Here is a 15,489-nt window from a genome sequence, read left to right on the forward strand (position 1 = left end):
TTTTGTTTGGTTTCTTGCTGCAGTTAGCTTTTTATCTATATTGCACTGAAAATAGAGCATAGCAATGCACATGCCGGTAGTATGCACTGTGTGTATTGTTTCCATTCATTCATGATACCTGCTGTTGACAACAGTAATGTCTTTCTTACCTCATTGCCCTCAATTTTACATTCATCACTACGTGGTTCTGCGCAGGGTTTTTCTTCATGGCAATACTAGCTGTGTGATTATAGTGACACACAGCAATACTGTGGGTGGGTTTACTGATGAAGAGTCAGCTGATATGCATATATTGCAGTGGAAGAGAGGAACAATGACACTCTGCTGAGCTCTTCCTGCAGTGATGATGTTGGCCACACCATGGGACTTTTGCATCTGTGCATAGGCCCCTATGAAAAACTGGAATCTTCCATGCTAAAATTTAACACACTGGGTGTGTGAGGTATGCTAGAACACCAGATATGAAAGAGAGTGTGTTAGACACAATTGGTAACAGTTCTGCCTCTAATTGCATATTGCATGAGCTCCAAATACCAGCCAATCAACTGTTTTATGGTCTAATATTAACAACAATTGCACCCATATCATCCACAGAAGGTGCAATAGTAGCAGCTAGCTAACTTCCCATGTTGAGTGGCATTTGAAAATTGTTTCCAGAGGAATGTATAGGAAACACCAGTTTTCTTACTTTCATATTGTTTACAGATGAGTCCATGTTTACAAGAGAGGGCATATTCAACAGTAGGAATAGCCATGTAAGGAATGACAATGTGTAATTTACAGAGGAGGCCATGTTTACAAGAGAGGGCATGTTCAAAAGTGGGAATAGCTGTATAAGGAATGACGAACACCCACACACACTGGTGTATCGATCCTATGAACAGAAGTTTGCTGTGAATGTATGTGCTGGTATTGTCAACAATTTTGTGGTTGGACCTTATCTATTTCCTGATACAGCGAGCAGAGTGGTGTACAGAACTTTCCTCAACGTCTCGTACAGTTCCTAGATGATGTGCCACTGAGAATTCATCAGCTTATGTGGTTTCAAGGCATGTCAAGGCATCTGCACGCTTCACATTCAATGTTAGGAACCACATTGAAGAACAGTTTGGACGACAATGGATTAGTCGCTGTGATCTAGTTCTTTGGCCAGCTCAGACATAACACTAATAGCAAACAAGTATGCAGAAGTATTCACTGGAGTCTCATTAACTAGGCTCCTCACAAGTCCGTAGAAGGACAAGGGCTTCTTCTTCTGGGCCCACGTGAAGAGCCTAGTTTACGAGAGTCCAGTGAATACATGCACAGACTTGGTTGTTAGAATTATCACACCTGCGGAAATAGTATGCCAAACTCATGGCATTCTTGAGTGTGTAAGACAGTCAATGGTGTGTTGCTGTGCACTTTGCCATAATCATAGTGATCAAAATTTTGAACAGTATCTGCAGGGGGACTGTTCTGTATTTGTTATGTGCTACACTGTACACTTACAAAACAGACAGAACACACTGTAATAAAAGTGTAAGTGTTTTGCCATGAGGGTTGTGACATTACTCTGTGCTGCACATTGTACATTTTGTTTAATTTGTGTTACAAGCTTCATCACTGTTGTGGAGGTATTTGCACAAAAACTAGGGTGATCACAGGAACAAACCAGATATGTCATAACCTCTGAAAGTTTGTCAGTGGAATTGTGTTTTACCCTGTATAAAGTAATCTGGAAGTAATTCTCATAATTATCAATGAATAGATTAGTGCTACTAAAAATTTGTTGTAAGTATACTACACGGAAGTAGCCTTCAGTACCTGCCTTTGACTGCTGATGTACAACTTAACTTGTTCCACGTTCCTGAAGGCTCTTCTTCATTAGGAGATTAACGGAACACAGTGTGTGAATGAATGAATGAGTGATGTTGCTATTGTTCAGTGTATAAGTAATTAATGTAATGATAAGTTCCATTATCAAGTGACAGTATTTTTAGTGGGCCCATGGAATAAAATAATATTTGTATTAAAATAATTTCTTATTATATGTCAGAATTTTTCTACCATTATTCCAAATAATTTATTTTTATTGTTCAGTTTGAGAAATTTATTTCTGATGAGCCAATTCCTTTACCTTCTGTAATGTCTATGTAATCCTTGTTTTTAAGCATAAAAAATATACAACACAGAAAAAAATATATTATTACACATTTCTTTCTACAATTTTCAGTACTCATAATATATTTTTACATCCAGTTTTTTCCAGGTGTGATGGTATTGAGTTTCTGAATCACGTTCCAGAGGGTTGATGCAGGCTTTTATTTGAAAACACAGAAAACAGAGAAGATTATAATCAGTTCATAATGACAGCTGTTGAAGAAAGGATGCTTGGCAGCCGGTAGTACAACTTCTTTTTCTGTTTGTTGTTTTGTTCTAATTCCCTTGGACGTGTCTGTAAGTAGTTCACTCTGATGTTTAGTAAGTAGTTACCAACCCAAACCACTGTTTCAGTGCTGTCTACTATAGGTGATATGCCCATGCAGACTTCATCTGATGTGTATGGGAAATGGGGAAAAGGAGGGGGCGGGGGGAATTAGATCAGTTTACTATTTAATTCATTGGTAAACAAAATACATATCTGTGTCACTTTGTGACTTCAGCTACTAACCCACAACTGTCAAATATGTATAGATTTTAACAGATTAAGAACAACATGAAACAGTTACAGACTGAATAACGAGCTTTTGAAATCCAAGATTCCCTCATCAGTACCCCAGGGAAAAGGAGAGAGATAAAGTGGTAAAAATCTAGCTGAGGTCATGAAAAGGAGGATAAGCTATTTGTAACCCTTGCTCAAGTAAGACAAGTGTCACTTCTTGCAACCAGAAAACAGTGGTTGAACTCCACATCAGTCAACAGTAATTCAAACATCAGGGAAATTTATTATGCACTGAAGATGTTCTGGATGAAGGTGATCCATTGTGGACAAATGGATATAAGAACTTATGAAATATGAATGGGAACGTAATTGAATTGATGATGATGATGAAGTCCCATACTCTGTGACAGTGCGTAGGGGAACGATGTGGAAGACCCGCAACGCCGTACTAGTCAAGGTCCTAGTGGAGCTGTTTTGCCGTTGCCTTCCTCTGACCGTAATGGGGATGAATGATGATGATGATGAAGACGACACAACAATTATTAATTTTGAAAATAAAAAATTGAATCAAATCCTCAACAATAAGAAATGTAAATATAATTAAAGATAAAAGCAACAGGGAGAAAGTAAAATATGAAGTAGAAAAGTGAATGGTTCAGTTGGTGGTGGGACTTTAAAAATATGGAAAAAAATGTATTTTATGAATAGCTTTTGCTTTAAATGTAAGCAGCAATGCAAAGGTATTCTATTTTAAGTAATTTGATCATCTGTTTTAGTTATTTAATGCCATCTCATTTGTTACTATCCTCTTTGCTCTGTTACTTTATAATTCTAGTTATCTTGTTGCAAAACAATACATATAAGGCATATATAACGTAAAATGGATTTTCAATAATTTGAAAAGTATATATGAGCTGCAATTACAAAAACTGCATTTACTTAGTCTGTACTGTCTCTTTTCTTGTACGTGTTACATAATCTTTCCAAAAAAAATCCTGAAAGCTAAATTTTTATTTAAAAGCTATCATCTGAAAATGTCTGTGTGAAAAGACCACTACAGGTGCATAAAACTAATGAATCAGTAGGTCTAATCAGTATTGTTATGTTATATTGTCTCCATGCATGTGAGTGTTTTATTGGCACATTTTTGTGTGCCTTGAGTAAGTTTGTAGTTTTCATTTCTGACTGTTTCCTTATAACCATATGAAATATATAGCATATTTCTATAACTAATATTTTTCTGAAGAGACTTTTTTCTTGATTTAGAAGTGAATACCAGTAGGTTGCATTTTACCATAAAGCTGCATTTTTTTCCTTTTATAACTACATTGAAAGGTATAAATATTTACTGAATAAATTAGAAATCATTGTTTTCAATTATAATTTTAGGATGAACCGTCAAGGCAGTGTATATGACCTGGAAGTAGACCTCAGTTTGAAAATGGCTAATTATGAAGCTACAGTACGGCAGTTAGACACATACTATGGAATAGGTAAATTTGGAATTTTGTCTTTGTTTTAGTGTGCAGTTATTTTCTTCTTCTTCTTCTTTTTAAGTTAGCCATGCTGTTTACTTGTGTCTACCAAATGCACTGGTGTTGCATTGTACACTTTTCGTGTCCTTTCAGTTAATTACATATTATTATCTTTTATTTATGTATTTCATCTTCTGTTGATATCAGATTGTGAGCACATCACAGGAGATGTGGAATGAGTCAGACACAAAGACAGTTATAAAAAAATAATGATTTACGTCATTGATCTTTGTTTTGTAAAGAATTGAAAAACACTAGATAAATTGTGTGTAGGGTAAGGCTTCTTTAAATATGTACTATAACATATAGCAGTACTGCAATTTATGTTATAATTTGGAAAAAAAAGCAAAAATACATATCCATAAGGAGTACCTGAAGAATCATGTATAGAAGATTTTGCAAGATAAGTGTAGTTAATCACAAAATTAAAGGTATTTCACATTTGTAAAAGGCAACAATCTGATAAGAAATGAAATAAATAATGTATTACAGATGAATAAATTATCATAGGCAATTATTTAGTTCCTTCCAAATACAAGTCATTTTTTATGCATCAAACTCTTCTAATGACTATAAAGTAAATGGACAGATAAAAAAATTTACTCACCAAGTGGTGGCAAGGGAACACAAACACAAAAGGATTTAACTTTTACAAACTTTCAGAGCCAGTGACTCCTCCTTCTGGCAGAAGAGTTGAAGGGGGAGGAAGAGGGATGAAGAAAAAGGACTGGAGAGGTTTAGGAAAAGGGGTACAATTTAGAAAAGTCACACCGAATCCCAGGTCAGGTGAGACTTAATGAACGAGATGAGAAGGAAAGGCTGATCATTGGGGACTGCATCGGACGAGATCTCGTCTCATTGTAGTAGTAAAGACACTTAATATGTGTTCACAGGACAAGTGCCTGTAACTGAAAAAATGTCATGATGATCTCTCTATTGGCAAAAGATTTTGGAATAGTGTCCCATTTGAACCTGCAGCAGGGACCTGCCAAGGGAGAGGTGACCATGAGAAAAAAATTGAGTAACCAACAAAAGGACAACATTCTGTGAGTTGGAGCATGGGATGTCAGAAGTTTGAATGTGATAAGGAAGCTAGAAAACCTGAAAAGGGCAATGCAAATTCTCATTCTAGGTATAGTGGGTATCCGTGAACCGGTAAGACAGCTGATTTGCTTAGTTGTCTTAGTTGGGTGTGTCACTGATGTTCCTTGCATCTTTCTTTGACTGTTCCCCATGGAAGACATGCCACATTAGCATGGAATGTGATACAGACATGGCTTTTAGAGACCTAGATCATGTTTAAAATTACAAAGCATACTTTTTATCTTAGTTGAAGGAGAAAAACACACTGTATGCCATGTTTCCACAGGAGTCTACCGATTCCAGTTATTGGACCAGCATAAACTAAAACTCAGTTACCTACCATATTCTGGCTTATTATCTGGAAAGATCAGTACGACACCTATGGGAACATGGCATCCAGTGTATTTTGCCCTTCCCCAAATACAATTGTGAAATGCTATAGCTGAGACCAGTATTGTGGTGCAAATGGTAAGTTTCTGTGACAGCATAATTAAGGAGTCTATTGAAATAAAGATGTCATAAAACCCAATAAAGAGGGACAGAGGTTTCAATTTAAATAATGCTTGGGGCCCAGCACTTAATTTATTAAAATCTTGCTGACTGTCATATCTACCAGAGTTGGAAAACACTGAGAGAATGTGATTGCCACAAAATATGGGTTCAAGCTTTGAATAGCAAAGAGCATCAAAAGGCATATTGGGTGTTGGGAATCAAACTTGGCTATTAATAGCAGTGCAAAACCGACAAAAGTTCACAGTCAGGTTAAAGTCCAGCAGATAGTACAATAACAGCAAAACTTGCAGTGCCTGAAGAATATGGCTGGGGCGGCCGTCGTAATATTGTGCATAAAGTGGGAACAACAATTTGGCGGAACACCTGGAATCACACCATGAAATAAAACTTTTTTCTTTTGTGCTATGCTATTTACATAGTCTTATAAATGAGATACTTTTTCTGTATTAACTACACAGAATTTCTCACTGTACTGTAGTATGATCTCTTAACGTCAGTAGCTATTCCTCCTGGTGATGTGTGGATCAAAATATAAAGTTCACTGAAGGACAAATGTTAGAGATTATATTGGATTCACTGTTAATTTTTAATTTTTTTTCTTTGTTTAGTAAAACGTCAGCTTCTTCTATACCAGAGTCCAATTACTGGCCTCTTTCCTGTGTTGTCAACTGATGAGAAGGTTGGGAGTGTTAGGGACAGCATATATTGTGCTGCTGCTATCTGGAGTCTTTATCAGTCATACAGGTATTTTGATTCTCTTACACAAAAGTACAAATTGAAGTTTTAGATTGCTCTTTTTTACTGCATGTATGAAGTTTCCAGGCTCATGGTGTTTTATCTGTGAACTCTTTGTGCAAATTGATAATACCACTCATTGTAAAATATTATAACTGTTGTGATACACTCTGTGTTGTACAAAATTGTTAAGGCTTTCCTGCCCTCTTGTTGACAGTTGGTATCTGTCTCAGGTTCTTCAGCTGAAATTTGTTTGCTGATTTTTCTGATATTTTGACAGCACGAGTGGTTATTTTTGTCAGAGGTTCACCCACCATTGCTGGTTGTGGACTGGAGTCAAGCTCGCAGCCACAGATATATGTACCTAGTGCACCAGTGTCCAGGGACTTTTCCGTGGTCATTACTGCTATGGTTCTCCCCTTGTTACCTACAGTGGTCATTTGCTGCAGCACTGGAATCCAGGATCTGTTCATCTTGAGGCTGTCTTATTTCTTGTTGAAGCTATTATAATGTTTATGTGTTTCACAGTTTCACTGAACAAGCAGGTGTGGGTGTAGCTCTCCTCTACAGCAAGAACTTACACATTGGCAAATTTTACTATGTGGTCGGTCTCACACAGTGCACACTCTGCCATGGGTGATTTCTCCACTTGTCCCAACCTGCAAAGCCTCTCATGTTCAATGATCGATTGATCATCCAGTCAATCCAACATAACTTTTCCACATTTAGATTGTATGTAGTAGATTCCTGGCATTGCATGTGTCTCCCTCTGCCAATCTGAAACACTCTTTGATCATCTTTGTTGGCTTATGAATATCTTTACACCTTGTTTGCACAATATATGGCCATTTCCGTCTGTCCGTCTAGGAATGTATGGCACAGAGTCCGTACCCAACATTTCTTTTTCTGAAGTGTCACTTCGCTAAGTGTTTAATTCTGTGACACTTCCTATGTAACTGGTAGAGTACCCACCGCACCTCAGAACCCTTTCTAGGTGTTGCATCTGGCACATATTTGTCTTCCTTGCAGTACAAACATATTAATCATACCTCTTCTCTTGCACAGGTTTCTATCTGTGTGTGTCTGTTTTAGATACATGCTGTGTCCCAGGTTTCACCATCCCTCCTGACCAGCACATCAAGAAACATCTACATCTACATTTATACTCCGCAAGCCACCCAACAGTGTGTGGCGGAGGGCACTTTACGTGCCACGGTCATTACCTCCCTTTTCTGTTCCAGTCGCGTATGGTTCGCAGGAAGAACGACTGTCTGAAAGCCTCCGTACGCGCTCGAATCTCTCTAATTTTATATTCGTGATGTCCTCGGGAGGTATAAGTAGGGGGAAGCAATATATTCGATACCTCATCCAGAAACGCACCCTCTCGAAACCTGGCGAGCAAGCTACACCGCGATGCAGAGTGCCTCTCTTGCAGTCTGCCATTTGAGTTTGCTAAACATCTCCGTAATGCTATCACGGTTACCAAATAACCCTGTGATGAAATGCGCCGCTCTGCTTTGGATCTTCCCTATCTCCTCCGTCAACCCAATCTGGTACTGATCCCACACTGACGAGCAATACTCAAGTATAGGTCAAACGAGTGTTTTGTAAGCCACCTCCTTTGTTGATGAACTACATTTTCTAAGGACTCTCCCAATGAATCTCAACCTGGCACCCACCTTACCAACAATTAATTTTATATGATCATTCCACTTCAAATCGTTCCGCACGCATACTCCCAGATATTTTACAGAAATAACTGCTACCAGTGTTTGTTCCGCTATCATATAATCATACAATAAAGGATCCTTCTTTCTATGTATTTGCAATACATTACATTTGCCTGTGTTAAGGGTCAGTTGCCACTCCCTGCACCAAGTGCCTATCCGCTGCAGATCTTCCTGCATTTCGCTACAATTTTCTAATGCTGCAACTTCTCTGTATACTACAGCATCATCCACGAAAAGCCGCATGGAACTTCCGACACTATCTACTAGATCATTTATATATATTGTGAAAAGCAATAGTCCCATAACACTCCCCTGTGGCACGCCAGAGGTTACTTTAACGTCTGTAGACGTCTCCCCATTGATAACAACATGCTGTGTTCTGTTTGCTAAAAACTCTTCAATCCAGCCACACAGCTGGTCTGATATTCCTCCGTGGTAAAATTTATGTTGGCATGGGGAATGTTCAGATGTCTTAGGAAGTCACCAGGCTGTTCCTCACCACAGGTCGACACAATGAAGGTACCATCAACATATCTGTACCACACCTTAGGTTTACAGGGTGCCAAGTCCAGCACTTGTTCTTTGAAATGTTCCGTGAAGAAGTTGGCCTCTGCTGGACTAAGTGGACTACCAATGGTGATGCCTTCCTGCTGTTCGTAGAAGTTACCATTCCACTTGAAATATCTCATGGTGAGACATACACGAAATTTGGTAATGTAATGTGGGGAAAATGGAACTGATATACTGTAGAGAATCATTGAGTGGCACTTTGGTAAACAAAGAAACAACATCAAAGCTGACCAGGATGTCATTTGGTCCAAGTTTTAGTTTCTTCAGCTTCTCAGTGAAATGTCCTGAGTCCTTTCCCACTTGCAGCTGGAGCAGAGAGGCCAAGTATTTCACCAATTTGTATATATGTGAGCCAGGAGCACTAGCAGTTGGTCTTAATGGAACATTATTCTTATGGATTTGTGGTAATCCATACACCCGAGGTGGTAGGGCTTCCATATTACACATTTTGAACCACAGGCAGTGGACTTGGCACCTTGTAAACCAAAGATATAGTACAGATACTTCTATGATACCTGCATTGTGTGGAACCATTGTGAGGAATAGCTGGGTGACTTCTTAAGACACCTGAACAGTCTCCTTGCAAACAAAAAATTTATCATGGAGGAAGAAAAGGACCAACAGCTACCCTTTCCAGATGTGTTGATCATAAGGGATTGTGAAAACCTGGAACACAGCATGTGCCCGACACTGACACACACGGATCGATACCTGCACAAACTGTCAAACTGCCACCTGGGCCAGAAAAGAGTCATCATTAATACACACTTAATGCAAGCAAAGGGTACTCCACCAGTTAAATAAGAAATGTTGTAAAATTGAACACATGGCAAAGTGACATGTTGGAAAACAGAAATGTCAGGTACGGTCTTTCTGCCACACATTCCCAGAGTGTCTGACAGAATCAGCCACATCTTGTGCCAACATGCCTTAAAGATTGTTTGTAAACTGACAAAGAAGATCAAAGAGAGTCTCAGATCAGCAAAGCAGAAAAGAGACACACTGCAATGTAAGAAATATACCAAATATCATGTACATGAGGAAAAATCTGTTAGAATGACTGGACAATCAATCAACATCAGGATCACTGAACAAAAGCGGCATTGCAGGTTGGGGCAGGTGGAGGAATTGGCCATGGTGGAGTGTGCACTGTATGAGATGGACCACATAGTAAAATTCCCGGACATGGAAGTGATTACTGTAGAAAAGAACTATCAAACTCAGATGTTCAAGGCTACTATAGAAATACACAAACATGACAATAGCTTCCATAAGAAAGAGAAAGCCTCAAGGCGAATGGATCCTGGACTCCTGTGCTGCAGCAAACAACCATTACAAGTAGCAAGGGGAGAACCACAGTGGTAAAGCCCTTGGAAATTGGCGTACCAGGTTTATATATAATCTGTGGTGTGAGCTCAGCTCCAGTCTGCAATCAGCATTCGTGCTGAAAAAATGTCAGAAAAATCTTCAAACAAATGTTGGCTGGAGAACCTGAGACAGAAGCCAACAGGCAGTTTGTGACACTCTGTGTGTAGTATCATGTTTTTATCCATCCTGTAAGAGGAGTCATCATGTACCACAATTTGTCATTATGTCATACCCCTTTGGCATTGAGTTTCATTGCATACATATATTTAAGGTGACATATTTTAAAACTTTGGAATCAAGTTGTAAAATTCTTAATACTATACTCTGATTAAAACTGTTCATTATATGGCTATAGTGTTGCCACATTGGCTGTCAGCTGTGACTTGATTGAAGCTCAGATGACAGGGAGAGGGCTGTCAACATTGACAAATGTGTTTTGCCTGCTGCAGCTGTCAACTGTTAAATGAGCTGTTAACAGTTCCCATGCATGCACATTACACTAGTAAGAAACTGCAGGTGAACTGGTGCTTTGTTGTGCCAAGGAAAGAAGTATCAGTTAACAAGTAATTTTAATGACACTATAACTTATAAATTTCTCACTTACCTGTATTTTGACTGTATGAGTAATAAATCCTGAATTTTATCTACATCTGCTTTTACAACCACATAGATCATTGTACAGAGCATAATGGAGGGTACTTCGTACTGTTGTTTATAATTTTCTATCCTGTTCCACACACACATTGAATGAGTGACAAATAAGTGTCTTTTTACATCATAATATCTCTTATTTTCTCCTTTTACATGACTAATGTTGTATGAGGTAAAATTGTTCTGTAGTCTGTCACAAATTGTGAGTCTCTAAAGTTCATCAATAGCAATTTGTGAAAAGATCGTCTTCTCCCCTTCAGTGATCCCCATCAAAACTCATGAAACATTTCCATAAGTGTCTTATACTGGTTGACTCAGATGCTGGTAACAAATCCAGCTGCACATTTCTGAGTTTCATCAATGTCTTCCTTAAACCAGACATGAGGAGGATCCCAAACAGTCAGCAAGTGCTTAAGAATGGTGTGCACAAATCTTCTGAACATGCGACTCTTTACAGATGTACAACAGATTCCCAGAACACTCCCAATAAACTGTAAATGCGGTCCACCATCCTGTCCCCACCACATCCCCTCCTGTAGACAGCACTACAGCATCTTCCCCCACCCCTACTCTGCTATCCTTCCGCCTCCCCACTTCAATTGAGATTCGAGCCTCAGTGGCCGGAGATGACAGTGGCCATATGTGGGTTGGTTGTGCGAGTATGAGTGTGTATGTGTATGTTTCTCTAAATCTGATGAAGGTGATAACTTTCACACTATTAAAAAGATGGCAAGAGCAACAATACCACTGAACAAGAGTAAGCTAACTGAGAAGATCAGCAGCTGAAGTTATTGTTTGAATGATGGGCATGCAGTTTAGTAAAGGAATACCTAGATCATGACTACAGCTTGTCTTTTCTGTTGATTTGTTCATTCATTCATCTTACACCATATATCCTGTGTAGATGGGGAAACTTCAAAAACGTGGAACAAGTCAGGGTGCACATTAACAAAAGATAGAACAGTTCATAGAAACCTAATCTGTAACCTGTATAATAATAAACTCTCTCTGCCGTGCTTAATGCTATTTGTGTTTATGTCGGCTAAATTTTTAGGTAGTAAATTAGAGGAAAAGTTGATACTTTGAAAAAAGCTGCTGCTTCCTGTAGTGCAACTGTGGAAGCAACTACTTTTTTTTGCCAGGAGTTTGCCCTTCTGAATACGCAGTCATGACAGTACATCTCTCTTATTGCCCAACCACCATAATGACAGGGCTTAACTTCACCATATTCCCTATTTGGATTACTCAGGCATTACTGGCCATGGAATGAACTGCTATGCCCATGGTAGTTTTTCTAGTTTTTGAAATAGTTGTGTTCAATAATTGAAGGGGTCGGAGAGATATAGTCATAAGCCACATCGAACTAGTTTTGAGGTACAGCGAGTTTAAAGTTCCACGGAGGTCTGAAAATGTTTAATAGAAAATAGAAACTTTATTTCTACTGCAAACACTTGCTTAATACTTGCAAAGCATGTTGTTAAATAGTCATCTGTCTGCATCCTATAAAATATTAATTTTAGAATGATTCTAATTAAGATGTAGTCAATGGTGGCTTATGACTATATCTCCCAAAAAATTGTTTAAAACATAAAGTATGAATTTGTAAGGATTTATTTTAACTACTCTTACACAGCAAGCAGAATATATAATTTTTACACATTAATATATACATATCAGGTATATGAGATGTATAAATTACTTTTTCATTGATACAGTTACATCAAGGAAGTTCCTCTACCTCATCATTGTACACGTTATTTCCAGTACATGACCGAAAGAAATCTTGATTTGCTGCAGGTATGTATGGCATAAGAGACAGTACATCATCAGTTTTTTTCTGGTTAATTGGTAGTGGCTTTCTGTACTTTATTCGCAGCTGATATGGATTTGGTTCGACTAGCCTTCCTTTCTTTTTGACACAAATATCCACCGACGTAAAAGCTCCTATGTCTGAATAAGAGTGCTTTACACTTAGCTTGAAGGGATCTTCAGACTCAAACTTAAATTGAGTAGCTTCACTGAAATGGAGGGGATCTCCAGACGTGGATTCTGTACGTTTTGAGATCAATGTCTTCAGGCTTTCCAAACTTCTGAAGTCTTCTCTTTCTGTTTTAGTTACAATGAAATGTTTTGGACTCGTAGATTTTATTACTTCTGCCCATTCATCTGGAGTGTACACTATTGGACGTCTGTTTCTTGCATACCGTTCAGTGCGACCAAAATCACGATCTCAAGGTAGCATGGTGTGACCTACTACAGGGAAGTAATGCTGGACAGAATCAAATCTTTTGGTAGCAACAAGGGACCTTTCCAAAGCAATAATAGTCCAGTTCTTTGCCTGACCCTTGCAGTTGTCTGTGATTATGTGGAGATGTTTTGTCTGATGATTTGTTATCTCCAAACACTTCAATAAGCAGCTCCCAACCTCATCTGAACCTCGTCCTCCATCTTTCTTGCTCCACAGAAACATATAACTCTTATTTTATCCACAGTCGTGGATACCATAGTTGTATGTCCATATTTTCCTCTTGTAAAATGCTGGACCAACTGTTAGTTTAGGTGTGGGGAATGTTTGCTGCATATCCATTGCTATCACATGATGCTCTTTCGAATTTTCTTTAGCCAGAGCAGTTAAAGACAATCATATTTTGTCCTCTGTCAGCCTTTTTGAGATGCAGTTCATATTGTTGTTTCTTTTCTGTGACTGCTTCTGCACATAATTCTGGGTTATTTATTGCAATTAGAAATTCATCACATTTTGAACAGGTGTCACTTTTTGGTAGTTTGAAGCCTATGTTAAATTCAGATACAAAAATTTCTCTGAATTTACTTTCAGATACTGCAGGAACCTGCTTTCCCTTGCAGTATTCTGAGTATTTATCTTGAAATATGGAAGCAGTTGTGAGATCACAATCCAAATACACTCTATTGGGGTTCTGTTGCCTACTGTAATGACTGTTATATTTCGGTATGGTGTTGAGAAATTCTCTAACACTTTGTACAGCTTCGTCTTGAAATTTATGTGGGTAGTTTCCATGTTTTCCTGAAAGAAAAAAAAGGATGAGCTTATATCCTCTGACTAATAGAAATATTTGTATAGTACTCAGTTTGAGTACATCCCTAACTTATAGCACAGAGTAACATACATACCTCTTCCATCTTCTTTTGGCACTGCAAATCCCTGCTTCATTTGATGTTGCAAATTCCTCACTCTTCGTGCATGTATCTGTAAGCCATGAACCCTTAGGAAAGTTTCCTTGCAGATCATTACTTGTATTCCGCATACCCTCACATTATAAGAAAATGTAACATCCCTGGATGATATTTTCTTGGAAGTCTTTTTTGGATAGCTTTGAAAGAAATTATGACAAATGTAACAAAATGAAATAAATATACAAAATATTAAACCATTTTTATTTAAATAGTGAACAAACCTCCGCTTTTTCGGTTCCATTTTCATACAGCTCATCAGGTAAGTATTCTGGACATTAAAGTTTCCAATGTCCCAAAATGAATGATAAATGTTTTCTTCCTCTCCAAGCAGTTTTGTGAAGCATTTATTTAAACAAGTACAGGGACTTCCTATAGTAGCAGCCTGAACAGTCTTGTGGGTTTTTAAAGACTTATACTGCTGACCAGCATTTCGTCGACGTTTTGGTTTATTTTTCTTCCACTGATAAATATTTCGCGTTCTTTTTTGTGAAGGCTTTGGTTTTTCGGGTGATTCTTCATTTATTCTACTTATTTCAAGCTATAATATGAAGAGCAAAATAGTCTAAGAATTTCTGTGAGATATAGTCATAAGCCACACAAAACATAAAATTTCGCTAAAACCACATTAATGAGAAAATATTTTTTACACATCTTTTACCTTTGAAACTACATTATTGCACCATTAAGTAGTTATATAAATGTGCCCATCAAGTTTCATCATTAACACACAGGATGGCTGTCAAATGCGTTGGCAATGTTGAGAGAAACAAAGTCACAAGCCACAGGAAATTAATCACCAGAAATAAACCATTTTATATACTTACCGAAACATCATCTGAGCTGGAACTGCTGGTCGATGGATGCCAAGATTCATCACTGTCAGGATCCAAAGGGTCAAGCTCTTCACTTCCACTACTGTCTGTGTCAAATATGCATTGAAGACCCGAAGACGCTTCAGACGTCCCTGACCCACCTGCCATTTTGCCGTGGCTTGTGACTATGTATCTTCTGAAACTACCGCCAGATGGCACAGCATAGAACTGCACTCCATCATAGCCTGCCATCTGTTGCAGTAACATGGAACTTTTTCAACACATTGTGAAGAAGACATTGTTAAGAATGCCGCAGCATGAAAAACTCAATTTCGTGAAAGTTGTGGCTTATGACTATATTTCTCCGAGCCCTTCAATTCATTGGCACCAATAGTCAGCATTGTAAAAGACTTTAGGTGTCATCAACCACAGTTACCAGCATATGTTAGCAAATGGATGTTGTTGCTATGAACTAAGATTGTATTGAATGGATGTTGTCAATTTTTAGTTTACATTTATTCCAAATAACCTGTAAATAAAATATAAAAACAAGGCTAACAACTCATCTGAAGGTCAATACAATCTCTGTCAGTATGTTAACATAATCTTGTCAGTTTTTACTTGACCCTGACTGA

At 38.2% G+C, this 15,489-nt stretch overlaps 2 protein-coding genes across 7 annotated transcripts in view; one reads left to right on the forward strand and one right to left on the reverse strand.

Annotated features, from left to right (window-relative positions):
* LOC126485127 (probable phosphorylase b kinase regulatory subunit beta) overlaps window positions 1-15,489 on the forward strand; it is a 188,420-nt gene that overhangs the window by 16,436 nt on the left and 156,495 nt on the right. For 2 of the 5 annotated variants that reach the window (XM_050108765.1, XM_050108767.1), the window contains exons 2-4: window positions 2,242-2,383; window positions 4,034-4,137; window positions 6,384-6,519. In XM_050108765.1, the coding sequence (XP_049964722.1) occupies window positions 2,349-2,383; window positions 4,034-4,137; window positions 6,384-6,519 (275 nt within the window). In that variant the 5' untranslated portion in view covers window positions 2,242-2,348. Of the gene's footprint in view, window positions 1-2,241; window positions 2,384-4,033; window positions 4,138-6,383; window positions 6,520-15,489 lie in introns of those variants that run through there. The other 3 variants (XM_050108766.1, XM_050108768.1, XM_050108770.1) reach the window with 3 other exon arrangements.
* LOC126485128 (uncharacterized) overlaps window positions 12,523-15,489 on the reverse strand; it is an 81,214-nt gene continuing 78,247 nt past the window's right edge. For both annotated transcript variants that reach the window (XM_050108771.1, XM_050108772.1), the window contains exons 3-4: window positions 13,980-14,179; window positions 12,523-13,872 (exon numbers count right to left, since the gene is read on the reverse strand). In XM_050108771.1, the coding sequence (XP_049964728.1) occupies window positions 13,448-13,872; window positions 13,980-14,097 (543 nt within the window). In that variant the 5' untranslated portion in view covers window positions 14,098-14,179 and the 3' untranslated portion in view covers window positions 12,523-13,447. The remainder of the gene's footprint in view (window positions 13,873-13,979; window positions 14,180-15,489) is intronic.

Source organism: Schistocerca serialis, chromosome 6, assembly GCF_023864345.2.
Source record: "Schistocerca serialis cubense isolate TAMUIC-IGC-003099 chromosome 6, iqSchSeri2.2, whole genome shotgun sequence".
Taxonomy (NCBI): domain Eukaryota; kingdom Metazoa; phylum Arthropoda; class Insecta; order Orthoptera; family Acrididae; genus Schistocerca; species Schistocerca serialis.